This window comes from Neofelis nebulosa, chromosome 3 (assembly GCF_028018385.1).
Source record: "Neofelis nebulosa isolate mNeoNeb1 chromosome 3, mNeoNeb1.pri, whole genome shotgun sequence".
Taxonomy (NCBI): domain Eukaryota; kingdom Metazoa; phylum Chordata; class Mammalia; order Carnivora; family Felidae; genus Neofelis; species Neofelis nebulosa.
This window is the reverse complement of record NC_080784.1, coordinates 114,228,321-114,254,675: the sequence shown is the minus strand read 5'-3', so window position 1 is coordinate 114,254,675 and position 26,355 is coordinate 114,228,321. Positions and strand designations below refer to the sequence as shown.

General features: G+C 36.0%; 1 protein-coding gene across 1 annotated transcript in view; it reads left to right on the top strand.

Moving 5' to 3' along the window:
• The window catches only part of ENPEP (glutamyl aminopeptidase), an 83,918-nt gene extending 67,027 nt beyond the window's left edge, over window positions 1-16,891 (top strand). The window contains exons 14-20 of the mRNA XM_058721649.1: window positions 2,920-3,070; window positions 4,071-4,144; window positions 4,250-4,354; window positions 4,443-4,613; window positions 6,270-6,410; window positions 13,494-13,572; window positions 14,963-16,891. Of these exons, the coding sequence (XP_058577632.1) occupies window positions 2,920-3,070; window positions 4,071-4,144; window positions 4,250-4,354; window positions 4,443-4,613; window positions 6,270-6,410; window positions 13,494-13,572; window positions 14,963-15,115 (874 nt within the window). The 3' untranslated portion in view covers window positions 15,116-16,891. The remainder of the gene's footprint in view (window positions 1-2,919; window positions 3,071-4,070; window positions 4,145-4,249; window positions 4,355-4,442; window positions 4,614-6,269; window positions 6,411-13,493; window positions 13,573-14,962) is intronic.
• The last annotated feature ends 9,464 nt before the right edge of the window (window positions 16,892-26,355 follow it).

Here is a 26,355-nt window from a genome sequence, read left to right as displayed (position 1 = left end):
ATTCCCCAAACTTCCTGGCTGCCCTAGCCAAAGATAGGAGAGCAAGAATTCTCTCGTTAGACCTGCTTGTCCTCTTGGCCATTGAGTTTGGTGGAAACTTTAAGTTTTAGCTTCCCTCTTCTCTGGATTATAGGACAGTTTAAGTCCATCAAGCTAGGCTTCTGCTAGATTGATGGAAGATTTTTTTTTAATGTTTATTGATTTTGAGAGAGAGAGAGAGAGAGAATGTGAGCAGAGGAGGGGCAGAGGGAGAGGGAGAGAGAGAGAATCCCAAGCAGGCTCCACACTTTCAGTGCAAATCCCAACGCATGGCTCCATCTCACGAACCTGAGATCATGACCTGAGCCAAAATCAAGAATCGAACATTCAACTGACTGAGTCACCCAGGTGCCCCTGGATGATTTTTGAATAAAGAAAATTCTTAACCACATCTGGCTTTCAGAAATGCTGTATGTCTATGGATTTAACTAATGGAATTTGAGACTCAAAGTTGCATAAGAATGATATCCTAGGTTGAGTTCCCTTTCTAGAAATAGAGTATGAAATGTGGGTTAATGTATGTGTAGTTTATTGAGAGAGAACTCTCATGAGATAGGGAGTATGAGAAACAGAATGGTACAGGGATAAAAAGCTAAGCCATAATATGGTCTCAGATGGAGTCGAGCTTTGCTAGATTCCACTAGAAAGCTATGAATTGTGCTGAAGAGTGGGTCCAACTTGAGGGAAACAGGTTGGCTTATTTTATTCCTGAATCCTAAAATTAATGGCCAGGGGCGGGGATTGCATAACCTTTTAGGTAGGATGGCTGTATTTGGCCAAGGGTTATTCTCTGAAGAAGGTGGCAGCTGTGAGCCAACACAGGACTGTAAGGGGATTTGAGAAGGGCACTAGGGATGACTTTGTTCTCAAAAGCAGGTCTTCACATGTGGTCCCAGCAGTATCAATACTACCTAGGAACTTGTGAGAAATTCAGATTCTTAGGCTCTACTCCAAACCTGCCAAATCAGAACCCCTGCTAAATCAGGAGTATGTGATTGAATGAACTTTCCAGGTGTTGCAGATGTATGCTCAAATTTGAGAATCATAGTTCTAAATGATACTGCTCTTCAGGGCACCTAGGTTAAGAGTCCGACTTCAGCTGAGGTCATGATCTCGGGGCTCATGAGTTCAAGTCCTGTGTCGGACTCTGTGCTGACAGCGCAGGCCTGGAGCCTGCTTTGGATTCTGTGTCTCCCTCTGCCCTACCCCCACTCACACTCTGTCTCTGTCTCTCAAAAATAAACGTTAAATGATGCTGCTCTTCCTCTGGAGTTATCAAATACCAGTAGGAGCTGTGGAGTAACACAATTTGTGGAAAAAGAAAGGTGCATCAGCTAATTTCTCAAAATGTCATCCCTATAATAATCAGCAAAAATTCACTCCCAGTCCAGCGTTCTGACCATATGACTCAGACTTAAAGAAAACAAGTGATACCAAAATGGAACTGTTGCGTAGCTATCAAGCATGTTGGAAAATATAAGGCAATGGGATAGGATATTGATTTTCAACATTTGAATACATAGTATTCCCTTCTTACTTCTACTTATGCTACCTAATTAGCCAATTCTTCTGGCCTTAGTAACCAAGACTCATTCCTTCCAATCTTCACCTATCTGAAATGTACAGACCAAACAATCTGTCATCCTTCCTAAACTTTCATTGTTCTCTTCGCTAAATTGATCCTCAGAGCAACAACTATTCTTCATAACCACCTTAAAAAATCACCAACTGGACATGGCTGTTGCTCTATCCACCAGGGAAAATAGAGAATCATTAAAATTAGAAAATTCTCAAGTTTCAAGTATCAACACAAAATTCTACATTTTTTTTTTTTACTTAACCAACATTCTGAATAAAACACACCATTTCTCCATATTATTTATACTATTATTAAGGGAGGTTGAATGCTTCAAAATATAATTCCTTCTAAATAAGATCAGGAACTGAGAAAATAGGGGAAATCAACTCTCTGAACTGAAAACAAGCTGTGTATCATATCTCATTATGTAAATCAAATGATATCAAAGATTTGTATTCTTCTCTATCTGTCCAATATTAGTACATCCTGTAATCAAACTCTTGGGAAGAAATCAAGATATATTTACTGTCTTATTCATTCACAAAATAATTTCAAACATAATAGCCAACACATCAATATTACTAATTCAATAATTTAACATTTATTATTTAACTTAAACTTTCAAAATGTAATTTGAAAAGGCAGGATTCCCATCTAAGGTTCTTTTTTAAAACCTAGTCTAAAATGTGAGGCATAACAGATTTCTGAGAACAGTATTTCAAAAGGCTCTAGAATCCCTTTTAAGGAGGAAGAAATTGGATTCTTTAAACTTTGAAATGTCAATAGAAACTTCAGATTTTGTGAAAGAAGAAAATCTATATTTATTAGTATTACTTGGAAGTATATGAAAAAGATGTTTTAATGGGCAATATAAGTTAAATTGGAATGTTTTAAGTATTCATAATTCATGAGTGTTGTCATTCATGCTTCTTCACATCAAATGTAATTTCCATAAGATATATTTATCACGGTACATATGTATATTACAATCAGCTTATGTCTATCCATCAATATTAGCCATAGCTAAATGGCTTTTATCCAAAATTTTACCTCAGCAATTTTTCAAATGTACTTTTCAATATTCTGTCTTCCACTTTACTACTGAAAGTATGAAATCACTAATGCATCATGTGAACAAACCTCTTTGACTTGCCCCCCCCCAAATAAATCCATTTTCTTAATTGTTTAATAGAAGGATTCTCATTAATGTTGAATTCTGTGATTTCCGTATGAGTATTTTCAGTCAAATGAGTACTAGTCTATGGTTTTAAATTAACTGGTTTTTTTTTCCTCTTCCTTAGAGCTCAACTTCTAGATTATAAGATGGCTCTAAACTTGACCAAGTATCTCAGAAAGGAAGAAGATTTTTTACCATGGCAGAGAGCAATTTCAGCCGTAACCTATATCATTAGCATGTTTGAAGATGATAAAGAGCTTTACCCTGTGATTGAGGTGATGTTAATGCTAGATCTTATGAAAGTAAATGAGTAGCAATTAGAAGAGTAGGGAGATTTCTGAGAGAAGGAGCTTCCAAAGCACATCGACCTGCCAAGTGAAATGAAAGGAAAGTACAATGACATGACTAGTCAAACCAAAGAGATGCTATCTCTGTTTTTTTCCAACTTGAAGTATGTCCGTATTTCTGGTTCAGTATACCACATAATGATATATTTTAGTGTTGGAAAGAATACAAGAATTAATATTTTAGTTAAAACAGACAAGATACTAACTAGATCTTATTTTTAATGGACTTGTCAATGTTAAAATGAATTTATTCTTACCAAAATATAACATTATATTTCCTTATTCTTACTGCTGTTATTTCCACATTGAGAGTTTATGATGGGGTAGTCATTCTGATTACTTTGTTTTGTGATTTCTGACACACTTTGCTAGGTCACTTGCGATTTTAAGGAAATTCTGGATTGAAATCTGTAGCTCTTCTACTTACTAAATGCAATAACTTGGACAAATGTTTTAATATTTGTGAGTCTTCATTTCCTTCATACAATAGGAATGTCAGCACTTCACTGTCCACGGCAATGGGGTAGTGCAGACCATATAAAATAAAAACCCTTTGTAAATCCAAAAGCAATATACATACATTAGTTATCACTATTTTAATGTCATCAATACTTGATTAATCTTCTTAGTGCAGTAGGTAGGTCAGGTGTTACTCTACTTATCACAAATGTTATTAACTAAAAAGTAGAGCTTAAAAGGGGCTTACCCAACGTTTTACAAAACATTAGAGAATCACCCAGGATGTTCTTATCTTCAAGACTGAAGCAAATTTGCAATGTGATAGAACTGAATATGTCCCTTCCCTAAGGAGAGACCCAAAGTTCTCTGGACTAGTATGAAAGAAGATTACAACAGGGGCTTTATATTATAATTATTAAGAAACTTGATAAACAGTAAATTCTTACTGTACATGGTGCTTTTATTTCAGGAATACTTCCGGAGTCAAGTGAAGCCCATTGCAGATTTTCTGGGATGGAATGATGTCGGAGACCACCTTACAAAGTTATTTCTTACATTTTTAAATTTTCACTTAATATTTGTCAGTGTATGTTAAAACATGTTAAAAAGTGCTCAAGGCCCCAGCTTTGTGTGTGTTTGTTTTTTAAGGTTACTACGTGCTTCCGTATTAGGGCTTGCGTGCAAGATGGGAGATCGAGAAGCTTTGGACAATGCTACCCAATTATTTCAGCAGTGGCTGAGTGGGACTGTAAGGTGACTGTCCAGCATGTGTTCATTTCTAGAGGCCTTCAAACTTAGAAATGAAGACTTTAAACCTCTGAAACACTGTTTCTTCTTCTAGGCTTCCTGTAAACCTCAGGCTTCTGGTATATCGGTATGGAATGCAGAACTCTGGTAATGAGACTTCATGGAACTATACTCTTGATCATTACCAGAAAACTTCATTAGCTCAGGAAAAAGAAAAACTACTGTATGGATTAGCATCAGTGAAGAATGTTACTCTTCTGTCCAGGTAACTTTTTTCTTCACTTATATGAATGGCATTTGATGGCTTATGTGTCACTGTAAGATGCTAATTAAAGTAAGATGCATTTCCAAGAACATCTATTATAACATATTTTCCCAGCAAGAAACAAAATATTCATGTAAGAGTGGAATAAAGAAGGGTAACCTCACATGAAAACATGCTGGAGGTAGGCAGTTTCTAGTTGTGAGCAGTGGTTCAATGTTTTCATCCAGGACCTGGGGTGTTTCTCTTTCTATTCTGCCATCCTCAACATATTGGATGTCTCATAACTGCTAGAGCTCCAAGTATTTTGTCTTCACACAAATATGTTAAGTGAAAGCAGAACAAGAGCAAAGAGTTTCTCCTCACAAGTTTCTTTTATGCTAAAGTCGAATTATCTCCACTTCCCCTCATAACTAGAACTGGATCACACTTGATCATTCTGGGTTATACTCTAGGTCTACCACTCGATCATTTGCTGACTAGGAAGAACTTGAATTCCTTTGACTGATTGGGGCCATCGTCATACTCTGAGGCTGGGGTAGGAGCCTACCTACTTCCCTAGGATCAGGGATACCTTGATCCAAGCCCAGAACAAAATTGTTTCTGTCAGCAGAGAAGGAGTATCTGCCACAATATGCACGCGCGCACACACACACACACACACACACACACACACACACACACACACATATACACACATTTATATTCCACTCAGAAAGACTGCTTGAAGACCATCTATGAATCTTCTCCCACTACACCTATGCCTCCAAATCAACTAACATCTGTCTTCATTCATATGTTGTATGGTTATGGTTTCTGAGTTATTTACTTCATTCATTTAACCAACACTTAGGATGTCCTTTCTATATATAGGTCTATAAATTGTGGGAGTAAAAATGAATAAGATGTGGTATCTATCCTTGAGAAGCTTATAGCTCATGAGAGAGGCACAATATAAATAGTAAATTACAATGCAATACCCAATTTGTAAGGACTATTGGCAACACCTTGTATCCACCTGGCAGAGCCAATAATACTTTTTCACCATCTTATCTCAAAGTAGATGTCAATTCTCCTTCTCGCTGCCCTAAAATAGTCTATCAAGAACTTGATCATTTTGCCACTCCATAAAACATGATATTGATCCATTATTTTGATGGCATTGTTCTATCTGATGAGAAAATTAGCAAGTGCTTACATGCCTTACTAAGACTCTTATGAATTAGAGAATAAAAGATAAGTTACACAAAAATTCAGGACCACCACTAAAGTGCAGTTTCTGGAAGTTCACTGGTCTAGAGTATGTCAAGGTATGCCCTCTAGGTACAGCCATGGCATAAAGTTAATAAAAAATCTATTGATTTGGTCACTTAATTTATCTTGGACTTATTTGCATTATACTATAATTATAGGTAATTAATCTAACCATATAGGTTACATTAAAAGGTTGTTTCCTACAATCTAAGGAAGAACAAATAAGATGTGACTATTATCCTCTAGAAAATAAAAGTATAAATACTTTCCCTTAATTTACTGGCTCCCTTTTTTTTTCCCCAGTGGGATAATAAGTGGGTGAAGTGCTTTTATTCAATAAGTGCAGTTAATTTTTAAAAGTTAATAGCTAAAATTTGAATTGTTTTTCTCTTTGGATTTTCTTAGATATTTGGATTTTCTCAAGGACCCAAATCTTATTAAAACTCAGGATGTGTTTACAGTCATCCGATATATCTCATATAACAGCTATGGGAAGACCATGGCCTGGAATTGGATTCAACTCAACTGGGACTATCTAGTCAACAGGTGGGATAATCAGCTAATGGTCTGTTGTTCTCTTTGTTTGATATCATCTACATATTCTGTTTCTTTTTGCTGTGCTTTCTCTGACATCTATACAATATCTGGAATGGCATATTATTAGAAGTAAAGGATCATGGTAGTTTCCTCCTAAGGAAGCAATATACTAGTTAATTTTAGGCCTAATTCCTTTTCTGGAAGTTATTGTTTTAACTGATCTACAGAGTTCTGAAATCTGGAGAGATGCCTAAATTGTATTATTTTTAGTTTGGTTAAAATAAGTTAATATAAATCTCCCTGTTGTGTTAGCACTTAGTATAATTGCAGACACATATTTATTCTCGATTAATATTTAATGAAAACGAAGTGAGAACTTCTGGACCTAGGTTCACATTGTAGCTCTATATCTTACTGAGCTTATATGGATGATAATTTTTATCTCCCTTGACCAGATAATTAAACTTTAGGTATTTTGAAAACTTCTTAAAAAGGGACCTATATTTCCCAGGCAATAGCAATCTTAAGATGGGAAATAGAAAGGACAAGAGAACAAGTCAAACTAAAGGGATGCTTTCCCAAATTTATTTCTTCAGCCCCATGTAGAAGAAATGTTGCCATTCTTGGTGCTAATCTTCTAAATTTAATGCTTGCTCCCATTTAAAAATAGATCCCAAATAAATGTGCAAACGTTGACCAAAAGACCTTTACTGTGTGCAATCCCCACGGTGGGAAGTAGGCCGTTATCCTCTCCTAATCTCTCCTGTTTTCCCATCAGCACTACCTAGTTGACAATGACTTATCAGAGATACTAACTATGAAGAAAATTTTCTGTTCTCTTTTTTACCCCATCATTCATCAGACTGCCATTAGGTTCATTCACATTTCTCATCCTTCTGAGATCCAGATTGCATCTGTATGTTTCAGCCCCAATACCCTACATTGCTTTTGCCTATTTGTGATGAAAATTTTTCCCCTTTTTGTTCTTGTAATTATTGAGTGAAACTGCTCCATCTCTATGAAGTTTGACTGGTGCGTGTGCGTGTGTGTGTGTGTGTGTGATGCCTGTCCATCTGTGTATAACCATTTCAATGAAAGGCATGATGGAATTAATAAATCTACCTATTGGGAACATGTTGTTATCTGGAGATAACACTTCATATTATGCAAGCTAGTACCTTCCATTTGATTACTATATGCCTAGTGACATGTACTGAGTTTTTTGTTTTAATCAAAAAGACCGTAAGTCATTTTTTTTGGCCTTTGCTGCAAGAAACCTATGCAGATAAAGAGTGCTTACTTCTGAATTATTATAAAAAATGAGTAAATAATGTTTCATTTTGCATAATAAAGTGGCCATTCCCTTATTGTTTATTAAATAAAATACTTCTCAAGGCCTATTTGAATAGTTCTAGTGTGATTGATTTCAAATAATGCATATTTCATTTAAAAAATTAGTTCACTGTCATTCCTCTTAATAATTAAGAACTAGAAAAAAACAGGTGTTACTTTGTCATAAAAGTCATAACCATCTGGTCCTCAAGTAAATTAGACCTAATCCTGAAATTAAAAAAAAATGATAAACTATTTCCAGTGCTACTTCCAAAACCCTTGCCCAGGGCTTTTAATATTTCTTCATAGTCTAATGATCTAATTCTCATGAGGCATTATTTCACATAGACTCAAACATAAAATTATATTACAACCACATGGTGAACACAAAAATAACGCCCAATATTAATTATGGTTAGTTTGACTAAATAGAATTTTCCCACTAAAATTGGATAGGATAAATTAAACAAAAATGAGCAAGCTCTATACAAATATGTTCAAACTTGAATATTTTCCAGAATTCGAATGAGTGGTTTTCCTGCCTAGGATCCTGAACAACTTATTGTCATCCTAAAATAAATAAGCTGCTTTTTTATAAAGGGTTTGTCATATGACTTTTATGACAACTGATGGCCACATCACTAATGCCCTTTCTAGTTTGAGACTTAACCAAAAAGTTCCAAGGATACTTCAGCAATTATTCTTTGATTTTGTTTATCCCAGTAAGGTCTTAGATGAAACTGTGAAGGGGAATGAACTTAATAAGTCAGTAGTGTGGTGTGTTAGAGTTTGATTTTAATTTATGACTATGGATGAAAATTAAGTCAGTAGAGACATAATTGTAACTATTTAAAGACTGCCTCAAACAAAAAAATTAATTAGAATGTAATCAAAAGTTTTATGAGCATGAAATAATTTCTTTTGGATTATATGATAAAACTTATGTAAATATTAAATCCAAGAAGAGGATCGTTACATAATATTATTTTTAAAATATTTAAGATAAATCTTTATTTTAGTTTTAAAAGTAATTAATAGGATAAATATACAGCATATTTCCCTTTAAATGCTACAGGCTATGTGATGTTGGTTTATTGGTATAAACATATTTTGTTCTGGCATTTTTAGTATTTATACAAGTAGTTTCAGTCTTTACTCAATCTCTCCATTGCTAGTTCCCCAAAATATTCTTTAATTTATAGTCACTAAGAACAAAGCAGAAGAGGAATATTATAGAAGTTATAGAAAGTCACTGAGAAAAATTGTGTTCTTACCTCTAATTAACAGACTTTCTTTGAATCTATAGAATATCATTACAGCAACTTAGTGTGATTCTCCTTTTTTATTTTTATCATTTTTATTTTTTTGTGTGATTCTCCTTTTTTAAATCCCCATTTTCTTATTATAAAATGAGTATGTATTTTATTGCACAAAATACAGATAAGCAAAAATAAGGATGCAAAAATCACTCATAATTCTACCATTTAGAAATAACTCTTATTGTCACACCACTGTTTCCTTGAGATATTTTCCTATGGCTGTTTATTTATATAAAAGGAATCATATTATACATATGATTTTATAACCTGCTGTTTCCCCTGCATCATCCTATATCATGGATGTCTTTTCATGTCTTTAAGTATGCTTCTTCAATGTTATTTCTGATGCTCAATCATATTTCAATGTGTAGATACATCTTAGTTTATTTGGCCAATCTCCATATGTTGGATCATAAAATTGTTCCAAACTTTGTGATGAATGTGGCAGAACTGTCACCCAGAAAAAGAAAATTACTCCTATCCTTGCTAATTGAGTATATAAAAACTGATATCTCATTTTAAATATAATTCTTTCACCCAGTAAATATTGTGTAACATCCATTATGTGCTAGGCACTGTGCCTGGCATTGAAGATATGATAGTAGAAACATACTGGCTCTCTGTCCTCATGGAGCTGAGAATCTGGTGATGGAGTCCAATATTAATTAAAGAATCACACTAATACATGTATACTTAAACCTGTAATAAGTACACATAGAAGAGGTTCTATGTACACTGAAAGAATGTAAAAGGGAAACTGACCAAGTCAGGAGAAGTTGGACTTTAAGGGCTTCCCCAAGGAAGTGACAATTGAGCTGAATTCTAAAGGAAAAGTGGGAGTGACTTATGGGAACAGGAGGTGAAGCACTCTTGGCTGAATGTCTACTATCAGAAAAGTAAAAAGGTAATGGCCAACCTTTGCAGGGTCAGGTTAATATTTGGGCTGTTGTTATAAGAGCAATGATAAGCCACTAAAGGGTTTTAAGTAAGAAAGTGAAATGATTGGTTTTACTTTAAAAAGAAAGCTCTGGTAGTAAGTCACAGACCTAGATAGGGGCCAGAGTGGATTTGAGAGAAGCAGTCAGAGAGCTACTAGAACAGTCCCAGCAAAAGATAGTGGCAGATTGGACTATGGATGTAATGATGAAGATGAAGAGATAGGAACAACATTTAGAACTTGGTGAATTAGAAACAGGACCGTCGTGAGGGGACAAGGATAGTGCCTAGATTTCTAGAAAACATAAGGCTTGTAGAAGGAGAACAATGGCTTCAGTTTGCTATTTATGATGCCTTTGAGTCTCTTTTGAGATGTTGAAGTAGAGATGGTTTCAAGGAAGTTATAGTTCCTTGTCAAATGCTTAAATATTTAAGTTTAAAGTAAATCCAAGATCAAAAAATGCCCGTTATATTTACTGGCATAAGAGCTATTAGTAACTCTAGAGATCTACTTTCTCAGTGGAGTGATGGGGGCAGAAACTAAATTGAAGCAAGTTAATAAAACAGTCAATGGTGAAAAAATGAAGACAAGAAATGTAGAGGACTCTTTGAAAAGTTTGACTCTGGGGGGCGCCTGCGTGGCCTAGTCAGTTAAGCGTCCGACTTTGGCTCAAGTCATGATCTCACAGTTCACAGGTTCAAACCTTGCATCCGGCTCTGTGCTGACAGCTCGGAGCCTGGAGCCTGCTTCAGATTCTGTGTCTCCCTCTCTCTCTGCCCCTGCCCCACTCACACTCTGTCTCTCTCTGTCTCTCAAAAATAAATAGACATTAAAAAATTTATCAAAAATAACAAGAAATTCTTGGGGCGCCTGGGTGGCTCAGTCAGTTAAGTGTTTGACTTCGGCTCAGGTCATGATCTCACAGTCCGTGAGTTTGAGCCCCGCGTCGGGCTCTGTGCTGACAGCTCAGAGCCTGGAGCCTGTTTCGGATTCTGTGTCTCCCTCTCTCTCTGACCCTCCCCCATTCATGCTCTGTCTCTCTCTGTCTCAAAAATAAATAAAACGTTAAAAAAAATTTAACAAAAAGAAAAATAACAATAAATTCTTTAAAAAAATAAGTTAACTCTGGATGTGGCGGTGAGAAAAAAGGATATTAAGAGATGCCAGATCAAGGAAGAGGAGTTTTTTCTTTCTTTATGTGGAAGATCATTTTAATATGTTTAATATATTTTAAAGCTGATGAGAAAGACCCAGTGAAGAATGAGAGCTTTAACATGTAGTACAGAAAAGATCCTTTAAAAATTTTTTTTTAACGTTTATTTATTTTTGAGACACAGAGAGACAGAGAATGAACGGGGGAGGGGCAGAGAGAGAGGGAGACACAGAATCTGAAACAGGCTCCAGGCTCTGAGCTGTCAGCACAGAGCCCGACGCGGGGCTCGAACTCAGGGACTATGAGATCATGACCTGAGCCGAAGTGGGACGCTTAACCGACTGAGCCACCCAGGCGCCCCCAGAAAAGATTCTTTCAAAAATAAAGTGTTTAAGTGGAGAGAAGTCGGAGTCAATGCACAGATGATAGAAGAAAACTAGGTATCTTTGTATATTTGCAAACTAAAAGATGTAGGAGTTACCGTATATTTTCTCTGTGGATTAGAAGACAAGGTCATCTTTGTTGGAGAGGGAGGAAAGCAGGAGAATGTCTGGAGGTTGGAAGAGAGTGACAACACTTGAAAAAAGTAATTCAAGGATAAAGAGAATGAATTGACCAGGGTAATGTAGGAGGACTGTCAATGTGGAGGGTCCATTTAAGATTGATATTATGAATTTTTAGTGAAACATTATGAAGAAAGTTGGGTGACCGTCCTTGACAGATTAGCCACCTGGTGCAAACACAGAGGAAATGGGCAGTTGATTTTGTCCAAAGCTGGATTTCTGCTGGAAACAAATTATTAAACTATAAGGGAGTTTAGGGCTTAGGAAAAAAAAGTGTTGAAAATGGTAGACCAAGGAATCAAAACTATATAAGAAAATAAGTGCAAGGAAAAGGAAGATCTGATGGTCTGGTGGCACTGGACCTGGTACACTGACAATGGTTAGTTATTAGAACATTTCATGTTTTTTCCCATTGGCATATTTTGTCTTTATGTTTCTTCTGCAAACTGTGGATTCATTTCCTTGATAATTTCACGTTGGCATATTTCTCCCTTTTAAATTTATATAGTGAAATGTATTTGTATAGTGAAGAACTGTATAGTGAAATATTTACATAGTGAAAATATTTGCTCTTTTCACATCAAAACAACAAATTTTGACTTAATTTTATGAGGTTGAATTTTAGTATAAACAATTTTTAAGATGTGTGTAATAATCTTAGTTTTTATCTCCATGGTTTCTGCTTCTGTTATGTGATAATTTTTAAGTGTAGAATTTCTCCTACCATTTGTTTACCTCTCTATATAGTGATATATTTTCTTTTATTCTTCTCTGGCATTCCAGTGGTTCAAAGTTAATACATAATTCTTGTGGTTGTTTTTCTTACACTGTGACTAGTTGTGATGAGATTTTTACCTGTATCATAATTATTCATATTACGGTCTGTAAGGAAATTTCTGATCCTTGCTCTTTAAGAGAAAAAGTGCAAAAGGGAAAGGAATCGAGTATCATCTCTAAAATCCTATCTTTGCACTTAGCTGTAAGTGTCTTTGCTTAGTCTAATATAGATCATATAGGCTAATATAGACCAATATGGTATGCAAGTAGCTAATAGAGCTTTTTGAAAGAAGAATGAATAGCTTATATTCAAATTTCTGCACCTGCGGGAAGATGCACAGAGTATTTGTCACAATAAAGGTGACTAGAGCTACCCTGCTGTATCGAAAATACAGACATGCAGCAGCTTAAAGGATATGCGTAATTATTTCTCACTCACGTTAGTCTGCTGAAGTGAGCATTCTAAGTTGTTGAAGTAGTTCTACTCTATGAGACATAGGACCTTATCCGATTAGTGTGGTTGAAGGTTGGAGGGAGGGGAGAAAAAGAAGTCCAAGGCAAGCGATTTTCCTTTACCGAAGCAAGGAGGCAGTGGTTGAACATACCGCTTCTGCTCGTGTTCCACTGATACGAACTGAGCCACCCATCTGCACCTCGCTATGAGGGAGGCTGACAAATGTAATCTCTATCCGGGTTCTCACAGTGCAGGAAAGAAGAACAGATTTAGGGAATACAGCAAGCAGTCTACCACATCCGGGATAGTGTTGTGGATCTGTCTACAAAAAAAGTGAAGGATTTACTAAGAATGCTTCCTGAATAGAAATATTAAATTAAATGTGTTTCTATGTTTTACTTACTCTGCAAATTACTTTAACACACACAGACACACACACACACACACACACACACACACACACACACACAAATCAAAAGCAGATGTCTACATCTAGAGAAATGATTTAAAGTTCTAGGCACTTATATTCCCTTTTACTTCCTTAAACTTCTCTTTAGATATACACTCAATGACAGAAACCTTGGCAGAATTGTCACCATAGCAGAACCATTCAACACCGAACTGCAGCTCTGGCAGGTATGAACCTAAATCCCTCTGGACTTGTCCAGGAAGAAAGAATTTAACTGTTTTCTTTGTTTCAAACAGAAATGGCATTTTCTCTATTCGGGTCTCAGAAGACAGGGAGAAAGAAATAATTCTTATACCTAATTAAATGTGTACCTATTTTTTTCTAAACTGAAAAACATTCAAATAATCAAGAAACAAAGTTTAAAAGTGGAGAAAGCGGAGGCCTTGGGAGGCTTAGAAGGCTACCTTTTGGCTTACCAAAGCTTGGATAGTATGTGTCCCCTGGTAAATGTAGCCTGGAATAAGATGGTCAAGATTTGACTCCTCTTAAAATTCACAGTTTTGGAATTAAATTTTTTTAAATGTTTATTTTTTAGAGAGGGAGAGAATGTGTGTGAGTGGGGGAGGGCCAGAGAGAGAGGGAGACACAGAACCTGAAGCAGGCTCCAGGCTGTCAGCACAGAGCCCAACGTGGGGCTTGAACCCACAAACCATGAGATCATGACCTGAACTGAAGTCCAACACTTAACTGACTGAGCCACCCAGGCACCCCTTTATAGTTTTGGAATTTAAAGACTTTTTAGGTTTCAAATTATCTCAGTTCCCAGAAGGAAAAACATTTATTAATGTTGGACAGAGATCATATGAATTTTCAGTATCTGCATATTATATGTTGGAATGATAATATTCTGTGTATTAAGAAACAAAATTCAGGCACCTGGGTGGCTTAGTCAGTTGGGTGTCCAGCTCTTGATTTCGGCTTAGGTCATGATCTCATGGTTCATGGACCAGTGCAGAGCCTGCTCCCTCTCTCTCTGCACCTTTCCCACCTCAAAAACTAATTAGTTAATTAATTAATTAATTTAGAAAGAAACAAAATAATTCTCATTTTTGTAAGTAGCAAACAACACTATAATTGAATTTGGGGAAAGACTTTGGAAGGAAGAGGAAAAATAGAACGAAGGTTAAAAGAGATGTTATTGGAAGTCCTTAATAAGTGAATTGAGAGTATATTAACATATTCCAGACTCCTGAAGTGAAAGGCTAATAAGGAAAGCCATCATTCCGCAGACCAGGTTTTCCAGGGAATGCCTGGGGAATGCATAGGAAACAGAGAAAGCCCCAGAAGCACAGCAGGCCATGCCAGCAATTTAGTGTGCTTCTCCTTCTCCAATATGGCAGAGCCTCCTTTGACTTGACATGGTGCCAGAAGTCCAGTAATGACTGCTAATGTAAGAGATGGGCTTAATCTAAACGATGCACCAAGACTGTACCTCGGTGTTGTACAATAATAATGAATTTCCAGGGAAGAAAGAAACCAATCCAGTTTGTAAGTAAAAGTCTTGAAGACTAGTTGGGCTTAAAATGACTTTCTTCATTATTTCCCTTTCTTTTCTAGATGGAAAGCTTTTTCAAAAAATATCCAGAAGCTGGAGCAGGAGAAAAACCTAGGCAGCAAGTGCTGGAAACAGTGAAGAACAATATTGAGTGGTTAAAACAAAATAGAAACACCATAAGACAATGGTTTTTGGATTTACCTAAGAATGGTTAATTGTGTTCAAATATCATGTTTTAATTTTGTGAATCTATTGTTTCTCCTGTTAAACATTTGGTGGCCTAATTTAGAAGCACCATGGAGGGAGTCTTATACGCAGATACTGCTTTTGCTAAGTAGTGTGTTTATATGTCTTGCAAAACTTTTAAATTGTTCTTCTTTGTTTATGAAGGAAGATACTAATAGAGTAGTTAATGTACTCAGGGATTTCTTCTAAGTGTACTTCATAGGAGATTCTTTGCAAACTGAAGAGAATTTAATAGCCATTTTAATGTCTTTAAATATCATTCTTTATATCTTAAATCTGTGAAAATAGAACAATTTGGTCTTAGCTTTACATTTTTAGTACCAAAGAAACACCACTTAATCTTCTCTCTTGATTGATTTTTAAAGTTTAAATACCAGTACTTGAGGGACCAAAATTACCATCTTAATCTTTATTTTATTATTCAGAATTACACAGATCTAATATCATTATATTCACATGTGTCCTACTCCTTTAAATCCTAAAAAGTAACCCAGGTTTAAATTTTACTCAAGGATTGCATGGATTAGCCAAATAAATGGCTTTTGCCTTCACTACAAAATCAACAAGTGAACTCTCTTTGCCTTTATAAAATAAATCTGAATGATTAACTTGAAAAAATATATTGTTTTCCAGTGTCACTTTACTCTCGAATAATAATGACTGCAGCGTTCCCCAAATAATTTATCATGAGGCAAATATGATTCAAGAACCTAGCCTTTTTCATGCTTGGTACTCTGTCATCCTGTTCCATTCCCTACAAAGCTCCTTCAAATATGCTATGAAATTAGAGGGAAGATAGTGCTTAACTTTGCTCCATGGATTTTACAGGAAAAAGGCTAAATAATTGGAAACTGGTCAGGAAAGAGAGCAGGCTGATTATTCCATAAAACTAAATGGAATTAGAATTTAGCTTTGATCTAACCTAGCAATCTAAGTGTGAAAATGAGGAAACCCATGTATGTCTCCAGCATGACTCTGCATATCTGAGGATATTTCTTCTTATAGACAACTTTTATGTATAAGCCCTTAGATCCTAATCCATACAGAATAGCACCGATCAAATTTATGTTCGTGACTTGATTAAAGACATCAATTTTGTAGAAGCCGGTGGCAAGAATATGTTTAATATGGCACTTGGTGCCTAGTGGACCCACAATGTAAGTCCAATAGGCAGAAAAGAAGGTAAATGACTATGTTCCAGTCTGCTATATCTAGAAAATCTAAATTTATTTGGAACCTTCAGAAGTATAAAATAATTTAAGATTGGTCTGATGATAATTCAAGCATATAAGAACAATGAAAATCTTAGCTTTGACTTTACTTACATAATAATGTGCCTCCATTAATACTCCCAAATTTTGTAAACTTTCCTACTGCTCTTTCATAATTATTGCTTCTCAATCTACGCAGCTAAACTGGCAAATTCAAATGTGGACTGGGGGAAAAAAGATTTAAAAAAAAAAGAAATTTCCAGACCAGAACTTTAAAAATATTTAAAGAAGAAGAAAAGAAGAAAAGACACATTAACACCATAAATCATCAGGAAAGTCCCACTATCCTCATGAGGCTTAACACCCTAACTTCAGATTAATCACAATCAAAACCAGCAGTTCAAGTCTATGTATTGTTTCAAGTGGACAAATAAGAGTGGAATGGTTTATCCTCCTGCTTTATGTAATAAATAATTTTTTAAAGAAAAATGTAAGTTTGAGGGCGATGGTAAAGAAATTCCAACTTGCCTACAAGTTATTCTGTGTCCTTCCACTTTAAGCACCACAATGGAGAATCAATTGCTTAGCTTTCTTTACCCCACGTGAAAAAGAAATGTGTACACCTCTGTCATAATAACTCCACTAGCCCTTTGGGCCCTTCCAATAAGCATCTGGTTTTTAAAAGGCTGACGACCGATAGACCTATGCCAAGAACAATTTACTACTCTGCTTGCTTGGTTTGTCATGATTTTCACAAGGGAGGAAAATTAGTATGTTGTTTCCAAAATTAAAACACAGCAAACCATCAACTTTAAAAAATTAACTGGAAGAAAGGATCGGCAAGGTCATGTAGCAAGGGGCAGGGCCAGTATTAGTACCTTTGACCTAGGCAGTCTACTGTATCCCAGATCATTGCTATGTACCCACATGAATATAAACTAGGAATTCAAATAACAAACATAAAAGTGACAGATGGAGAAGGTCTGGGAAGCAGAGATATACAGCTAGGTTGATGGCAATGGTATTCCTATAGTTTACCCTCCATGTTGGTAAAGTGTAAGTCGAAAAATAAACATAAGGTGGCAACAAAAATTTAGTGCCACAATTCTCAAAGGAAATTGAGAATAAGGAGGGAACAGAAGTAGGGGAATAGGAAGACGAGTGGAGCTTTTCAAAACATTACCAATAACAGCAAAGTTTTTCTTTTAACCAAGCACTGTTTTAAATACTAGCACTCCACATACATTAATTTCTATATTTAAATTTATAAAAACCCCATGAGGTAGATACTGTTAATGTCCTATGTTATAGACGGAAACACTAAGAGAAGTTGGAGAACTTGCTCAAGTCATTAGTGTCCGGCACCAGCCAGAATTTGAATCTTGGCAATTTATCATCAGAACCTTTGTCCTCAACCCCAGTGTTAGAACAGCAACATGTGCTTCATAACTGGAGTGCTCCGGATTTGAATTTCAGCAACTTGATAGTCAAGTACCTTCAATCTCTCTATTGCTCAGTTTTCTCATCTATAAAGTGGGGATAAAAATGACTATCTCAACGGGTTATTGTGAGGATTAAATGCAAAAATGCATGTAAAGGATGAATGTATGGGAAATAATCACTGGATAAACAAACACTAGACACTTTTATTTTCATTATTATGGTATCTCCTAGTCCCCACTTAAGACACTAGTTTGCATAACACAGTAAACCTGGGTTCAAGAATAACCAAACCTAAGCAACTGAAGGCACTAAGGGGAGGCAGTGTGTCAAACTATGCTGTCGTTCACAGTCACTGCCCCTCCCTAAAGAGGATCTCATTATCTCTAGCATGGCCCAGCATGGGTGTGTGACCTACCTTGGCTGAAATATGAGTAAGAACGATGTTTGTTGATTTTAGTCAAAAATGTCCAAAGCTGGCACACGGTTTCCCACCTCCTCCATTTTTCTTCTGCCACTAGATCCAGTGATGTCCCAGATAAAGGCACCTCTATTAGTCTGAATTCCAGAATGAAAACACGGAGCAGGATGTAGCTGGCACACAGTGCACCTGCACTGAGAAATGCCCTTTGTTATTGTAAACCATTAAGATTTTGAGGTTGTTTGTACCTCAGCATAAGCTAGCCTAATCTGTCTAGTATGAACACTAAACTAACGTGATACTCTCCCATAGTTATTTTTGTTCCAGTTCTCCCACCTTGTCCTTCCTCTATCAGGGGTTAGAAAACTGCCTGCTTATCTTTGTAAGACTTACAGTTAAAAATAGTTTTTACATTTTTAAATGGTTGGGAAAAATACAAATAATAGCTTGTGGAATGTGAACATTGTATGAAGTTTAAATGTCAGTGCCCTTAAAGTTTTATTGAAACACAAGTTCAGGCATTCATTTACATATTGAGTATGGCTGCTTTCCTGTTGCAACCGCAGTGCTGAGTGGTTGCCACCAGAGATCTTATGGCCCACAAAAAGCCTAAAATAGTTACCTCTGTGTCCCTTACCAAAAAAGTTTGCTGGCCCCTAATCTTATATTTAGTTCTTCCCTCCTTTTGCATTCAATTATTTTCCCCCTTTCTCCCCTCTATTCTGTACTCCAACCCAGTGTTTCTCAACACTAGCACTATTGCCTTTTTGAGCCTGTTAATACTTTGTTGCAAAGGGCGATCTGTACTCGTGAAATGTTTAGCAGCATCCCTGGCCTTTATCCTCTAGTTGCCAGTAGTGTATCCCCCAAGCCCACATGTCTCTAGACATGACCAAATGTCCTGTAGGAGGCCAAATCTCCCCAGTTGAGAATTACTGCCTAACATTAAACTTGCGAATAAATGCTATGGGCATTATTTAGCCACCTTAAATGACAGGTAAGGAGACTACAGACATTCAAAGACCATTAAGAGGAAAGGCTTGATGATGAAGAGAAGGCTGAATAAAGTATTCATTCATTCATATATTCATTCAAATAAGTAATATTTAGGGGCGCCTGGGTGGCTCAGTTGGTGAAGCATCAAACTTCGATTCCGGTCATGATCTCGCAGTTCATGGGTTCAAGCCCCACATCAGGCTCTGTGCTGACAGCTGGGAGCCTGGAGCTTGCTTCCAATTCTGTGTCTCCCTCTCTCTCTCTGCCCCTCCCCCACTCATACTGTTTCTCTCTCTCAAAAATAAATAAAAACATTAAAAAAACCTAATATTTATAAAATATCTATTGTATGAGAAGCCTTGTTTTAGGTACTGGTTGTCCTAGTTTCAGGAGTGGATTTAGGAGACAACTGGAAGAAACAGACATTGTCTATTGTCACCGCGCCTTCATTTCTATCATCTTTTCTGTCCTCATCCCCCTCTATTACCAAGCTGGGAAGCCAAAAATTATACTTCCCTGGCTTCTGCATGATTTACGTTCTGCCAGTGATATACACTTCTATGAGACTTGGAAGGAAAAGAGAGAAGAGGCTGTTTCCAAGAGAGTGCAGGGGAAAGAAGTTTCTGGGGTAGATGTGAGTTGGCAGCTTCTGAACTCCATGCCCCTGCGTATTTACCATCGCTGTGATGCAGGGAAGCTCTGATGAGACATTCATAGTTTTCTCACTTCTGGGTGATACTAGCAGTTTCTGATCTCTGGGTCAGAGAGGTGGTGATATGCAACCGTGAAACCAGAAGCCTAGCACTGACCCTCTAACTTCTATTCCTCCTGCCCTTTTAGTGATGTATGAGTGTCTAATTCTTTGTATTCAATCTTTTTCTGCTTTCTGAACTGAGCCCTGAGTGATACAAGTGGACTACAGTTTTTGTTTTGGTTTGTATTTCCATCTTACCCAGTGTTCTTTTTTCTGCCCACTGTCCTTCATATATAAAAAGCTCCAAGCTGGGTCCTTTGTTTGACACAGATTAGTGGACCGGATTGACCCTGTAAGAGACCACTCTAGCCTTGATGAGTTTTAGAACATGGAAAAAATCATGATAGGCAGTATTTGAAACAGATTCATATCTGTAATAAAGGGGAAAAAAATTGGAGCAGTGTATTTTCCTTTTGTGTTGGGATACATAGGCATATTAGAATGCATCACTGAGAAAGCATCAAACTTGACCTCCCCAGTTCCTCAAATGTTAAACATAGAGTTACCAAATGTTCCAACAATTCCACTACTAACATCCCCAAGAGCATTGACGATGTATGTCCACACAAAAACTGATACGTGAATATTCACAGAATCATTCATAACGAATGGATAAACAAAAGGTGGTGTGACTATACCACAAGGAGGGATGAAGTATTATGATATATACCTTAACAAGGATGAAACTTGAAAACTTTATGCTAAATGAGAGAAGCTAGTCACAAAACGCCACATGTTGTATAATTCTATTTTAATGAAATGTCCTAAATAGGTAAATCTGTAGAGACAGAAAGTAGATAAGTAGTTGCCAGGGGCTCAGGAGGAGGACATGGGAAGTGATTGGTAATGGTTTTTTTCGTTGTTGTTGTTTGTTTGTTTGTTTTGAGATGATGAGGATGTTCCAAAATTAGATAATGGTGGGGCACCTGGCTAGCTCATCGACAGAGCATGGGCCTCTTAGTCTCAGGGTCAAGTCCCACGTAGGGTGTGGAACCTACTTAAAAATTTAAAATAAATAGAATTAAAGTGATGGATGCCCAAGTCTGTGAATATACTGAAAACCACTGAATTGTAATACTATTTACAAGGTTGAATTTTATGATATATGAATTATATCTCAATAATGCTTTACCAAAAAAGTTGTCTTCTCTTTTTGGAGCTTCAGTAAACTCACTAAACAGTAGTACTGGCTCATGAGAAAGTCCTATATTCTCTGCAATGGATACTGACAATGCTCATTCCACCAAGTGCTTTTGTCTCCTTAAAATTGCTTCTATTTCCAGATTCAAGAATTTGCATCATTAATTCCAAAAGATCCTTATATTTTCATTCAAAGATGAAGCTGGTTCTTAAATTGCATTTTTCATCATCAGGATTCCATGTGATCTTGACAGAACTAAAAATCACAGTGCCTCATTTCCCCCACCTCCCACCCTTCCCACCTTGGTGCCCCATCCCAATGATCAATGGTAAGCTCAGGAGTGACCACTTGGCCAAAGCAGAGCAGATTAACATATTCTGGGGTTATGATACATGAATATCAGAGAGGTCCTCTTTCTGCTGGGGTTTCCAAGCCAGAAGATTCCTGGCCATTCTTGGCCATCTTGCTACCACATGGAGAGAAGCCAAGCAGAAATAGCAGAGCAGGAGAGGAAAGAGACAGAATCCTGCCTACATTATTTGAGCCTCTGAATCTGTCTGTATTTAGGCATCCCCTAGTTCTTTGAAGAAAAAAATTAACCTATAAATTTTCTCTACATTTGAACTAGTTTAAATTTTCTCTCACTTTCAATGAAAAGAGTTCCCTCACATTCTCTCAAGAAAAGTTATATAGCTACAAGAGAATGTTAAGGAAATAAACATTGTTAAGCCTAATAGAAAGGGTCAACAATTGTTACCGGATGGAAGAAAGCAAGGAAAGAAGGAAGGGAAGGAGGGAGGCAAAATTAAGGGAAGAAGGGAGGTATAGAGAGAGGAAGGAAGCACTTTAATTGAAAAGGAAGGGAAAGTAAGAAAACTGTCATAAATTATCATCACATATCAGCATGTAAATGGAAGAAAATCTCTAATTTGTTTTCTGATATTCCCATAACAATTTTTTTCTCCACTTGAAAACTCAGAGTTAGAAAAATTAAATAACAGCCCTAGTAACTAAGACCAATATTATACTTATTATCATGAAAACAAAAGCAATCAATCATTGAACTTCCAAGGTCATGAGAAAAACAAGTAAAATAACCATTTCCCCTTCCTGCAAGCAAACTGAGAGGAGAAACTGAGGGAAAAGGCTAAAAAAAACACATGAAGAAGAAAAAAAAACTGTTTAATGAAGCAGGATAAAGCCTACAGCTTATAAGATACTTGTTTGTTAATTCAAGCATGTGTCATGTTACATGTTTTATTTTTTTAAGATTTTTTTTTAATGTTTATTTTTTGAGAAAGAGAGAGAGAGAGAGAGAGAGCGAGCACGCAAGCTGGGGAGCATCAGAGAGACACGGAGACAGAATCTGAAACAGGTCCCAGGCTCTGAGCTGTCAGCACAAAGCTGGAAGTGGGGCTTGACCTCAGGAACTGTGAGATCATGACCTGAGCTGAAGTCGGGCATTTAACTGACTGAGCTACCCAGGTGCCCCTCATATTATATGTTTTCAAATGCCTAGGGAGAATTTTAATTTTTATGACAGATATCAATTTAATTTTTTTAAAATTTTATAGTGTGTTATTTTTCTATAAGAAGGAAAAGAGTTGTCAACTGCAAAGCCTCGTTCTGTATCTTTGAATCTTTGCCTACTTGTCTAATTAAAAGAATGTGATCCTATACCCTAAGAAGGGATAAATCCCAGAAATGGAAATGAAGGCAACATATTTTTTTAGAGAGTAACTCATAATGCTTTTCTTATTTTCTATACATGTAACTTATATAGTCAGTGTTTCTCTCAACCAAAGAGCTGCTGTCTTTATTTTTCTCAGTCTAAAGCTTCCTGTCCTACAACAAAAATGGTAATTATTAAAAACGAATGAGCCTAACAGACATGGATAGAACATTGCACCCAACTACTGTTTAATATACATTCTTCATAAGTGCATAGGTAACATTCTCGAGGACTGACCACATGTGAGGACATAAAACAAGCTTCAATAAATCTAGAAGAACTGAAATCACAGAAAGTGTGTTCTCCAACCACAATGAAATTATCTTGGAAATCAAAAACAAAAGGAAATTTGGGGAATTCAGAAGTATGCGGAAATTAAATAGCACACCTCCTAAATAACATAGATCAAAAGAGAAATCACAAAAGAAATTAAAAGATACCTTGAGGTGAACGAAAGCAAAAACACAACACACTAAAACTTACGTATAGGAGGTTCTCAGAGAGAAATTCATAACTATGAACATGTATATTAAAAACAAGAAAGCTCTCAAATCAATAACTCAAGCTTCCACTTTGAAAAACTAGAAAAAAAAGAGTAAACTAAAGCCACTAGAGGAAAGGAAATAGTAAAAATTACAGCAGTAATAAACGAAACTATTAAAATTTAAAAAAAATTAAAACAAAACAAAACAAAGACCAGCCTTGAAAATTCTGTGAACAGACAAAACCAATTTAGTCAAAGCTTATTTTGCCAGACTAACTTGACCTGGGTCATTTCTTGCCTATGTCTCTGAAAATCATGAAAAGTAAAATTTAAATTGCTTCCCAAAGTTGATATGAGGTAACCATTGACCAATTGCCTATCACTTAAGAAAATTCTAATATTATAGTCAATCACTGTGCAGAATAAACAGTTACTGCTTTCTACGTAAGCTGCTTTATAATACTGTACCCAAGTCTCATTCTATGTTTTGATTTGAGTGTTCCTGGTTTACAAATTGTCTTATTGATGTGTGCACAATAAACTTTTACTAATTGCTACTTCAGTAATTCATTGGTTTTATTTCTGCTACTTATGAATTTTGGACATTTCATGGCATCAGAAGTGAGATACAAAGAAGATCCCAAATGACTCCAAGCCCAGTGAGCAAAGAGTGCTGGTACCCACAGAGCCACTCAACTCTCACTACTTTCTCGCTGACTCTGGAATCTGAGGATCTCTCTTGGATCTGAGCTCTGTTCTCTCTGCATTTTGAGCACTCCAACTTTATTATGCATGCCTATGTTTTGTTTGTTGAAGCTTCTTGGTAAGTCCCCCTATTTTGTTCAAAAGAGGGGAAAACATGTGATTCTATGTGTTTTAGAACAGTTGTTGGTAAACAGAGCCACTCACAGTTAAAAGGTCTTAGGGAATCTGAAGGCAAAGTTGGATTCTACCTGGTCTATGGACCAGAATCTTGGGCCTTTTTGGAAAATGGGTGAACTTTTGGAATTGTAGTGGCCGCTATGGGGAATCTTTAACTTAGGTAAGTCCACCTTAAAGGGCACCCTTAAAAGAGAGGATACCAAACATCTCAGAGACAATGGAATGCATTCTTTGGTACGCAGAAGCTTCTAAAAAACAAAATGATTTCAAAAAACATCTCTAAAAGGATCCTTACAGCATGCAAATAAAAAATCTTCAGTAAAAACTCTTTGGCCATCTGAACATAACCTTAATTTAGTCCATCCACCAGAAACACAATTTGGATCCAACTATTCTTTTGAGTTTTGTACTTGAGACATGGCTAGAAATTTTAAAACAAAAGCTATAAGATCTCTGTTTGTCTATATGTTTATGTATGTCTATGTATATATGTTACAGATACGTGATATTTTTCTACTTCTGAATAGTATTGCCAAAATTAATTTGTAAAGAGCTCTACTTAATTGGCTTAAAGAAAAGTTAAGCGTTTACATAAATCAAGTATAGTCTCAGAAACATAGAAACTAACCCAAATGTTTTTCAAGTTTACATGATCTGGGATAATCTTTGATAAATAAAAGCTAGTATAAGTTTGTTGGTTTAATAAAAACAGGAATGTGTTTAAAGTTGTCAATATTAAAATGTAATGCACACATACAACTTTTTGTACCTAGGTTTACTAATCAAATAAGCTCATCCTGTCTCTATGCCTTCAAAATTTGTCAACAAGAAAAATAATTTAAGATAATGATTAGCTGTTTAATGTCTAATCCAAGAATAATTGCTAAAAGCAAGTAATTTAAGTTTTTTAATGTTTATTTATTTTTGAGAGAGAGACTGAGTATGAGTGGGAGAGGGGCAGAGAGGGAGACACAGAATCCGAAGCAGGCTCCAGGCTCCCAGCTGTCAGCACAGAGCACTACATGGGGCTTGAACCCACCAACTGTGAGATTATGACCCCTGAACAGAAGTGGGATGCTCAACCCACTGAGCCACCCATGTGCCCTACAAGTAATTTAAATAAATGTAAATAAAATAAAGATTTTGAATAATGGATATTCATTGCATAACTAAATCATTTCCAAATGAGAAAAACATTAAATGCTAAACATAAGTTTATCTACTTCTGACTTTTTAATTTTTTCAGAGAAACAAAAGATACTTGGGTCTATAACTAAACATGTTTTGTACTACACTGGAAAATGTACTATGAGGAAGAGTATACTTTTAGAAATTATAAAATATGTTTATAAATTTGTCAGTTTGCAGTTTCTTATTTTTTAGTTTTCATTAGGAATTAAGGATTCTAAGGGTTAAAAATTCTAATTAATAAATGTAATTAAAGCTACTAGAAATAATAAGGGTGAAAGAAAATAACTGAATAAAAGACATGGGTCAGGAAAATAGAATGTGTTTTCAGATAAGTAAAGGTATGAAGGACATAGTTTTTTGTTCCAGGTGTTTTTGTGTTTGTTTTTGTTTTGGTAAAGGTAAAATGGTTGTTCCAGAAGAAGAAAGAAAAAGGACAAAACCTGAATGGACATAGTAATTTGCAGATGGTTTGTGAAAAAGGAACTTTATGTGTAGTCAAGCTAAATAAAATTGCAATAGATTTATTTTTTTTTAAAAAAGGAGAGTTTTAATATTAAAAGTACACTAGGGCAAAATTAGAATTTGGTGTTCTCTCTGTTAAAATCACAGGTTTTTTTAGATTATTGGTCTGCTGTTAATAAGAAATTCTTTACCTTTAATATAATCTGCCTAGGAAACAAAGATTCTGTGTCTTATGAAAATATTTCCTGTGCTTCACATTGTTTTTATCAAGTCTGTGATCACTTAAAAAAAATAACCCATTCTTCTCTATTAAAAGAACTATGCTTTTTTACAACTATGTAGCTTTCTACACTTGCCTTTGAAATCTTTTATTGTCACTTTGGTTGAATGGATTACTTAGTATTGTTTCATGATGACCTGTTTATATCCTATTTGACTAAGTGTTTTTAATCTTTTGATGTTTTTAACTTCCCCAAATCAAATTCTGAATGAAGT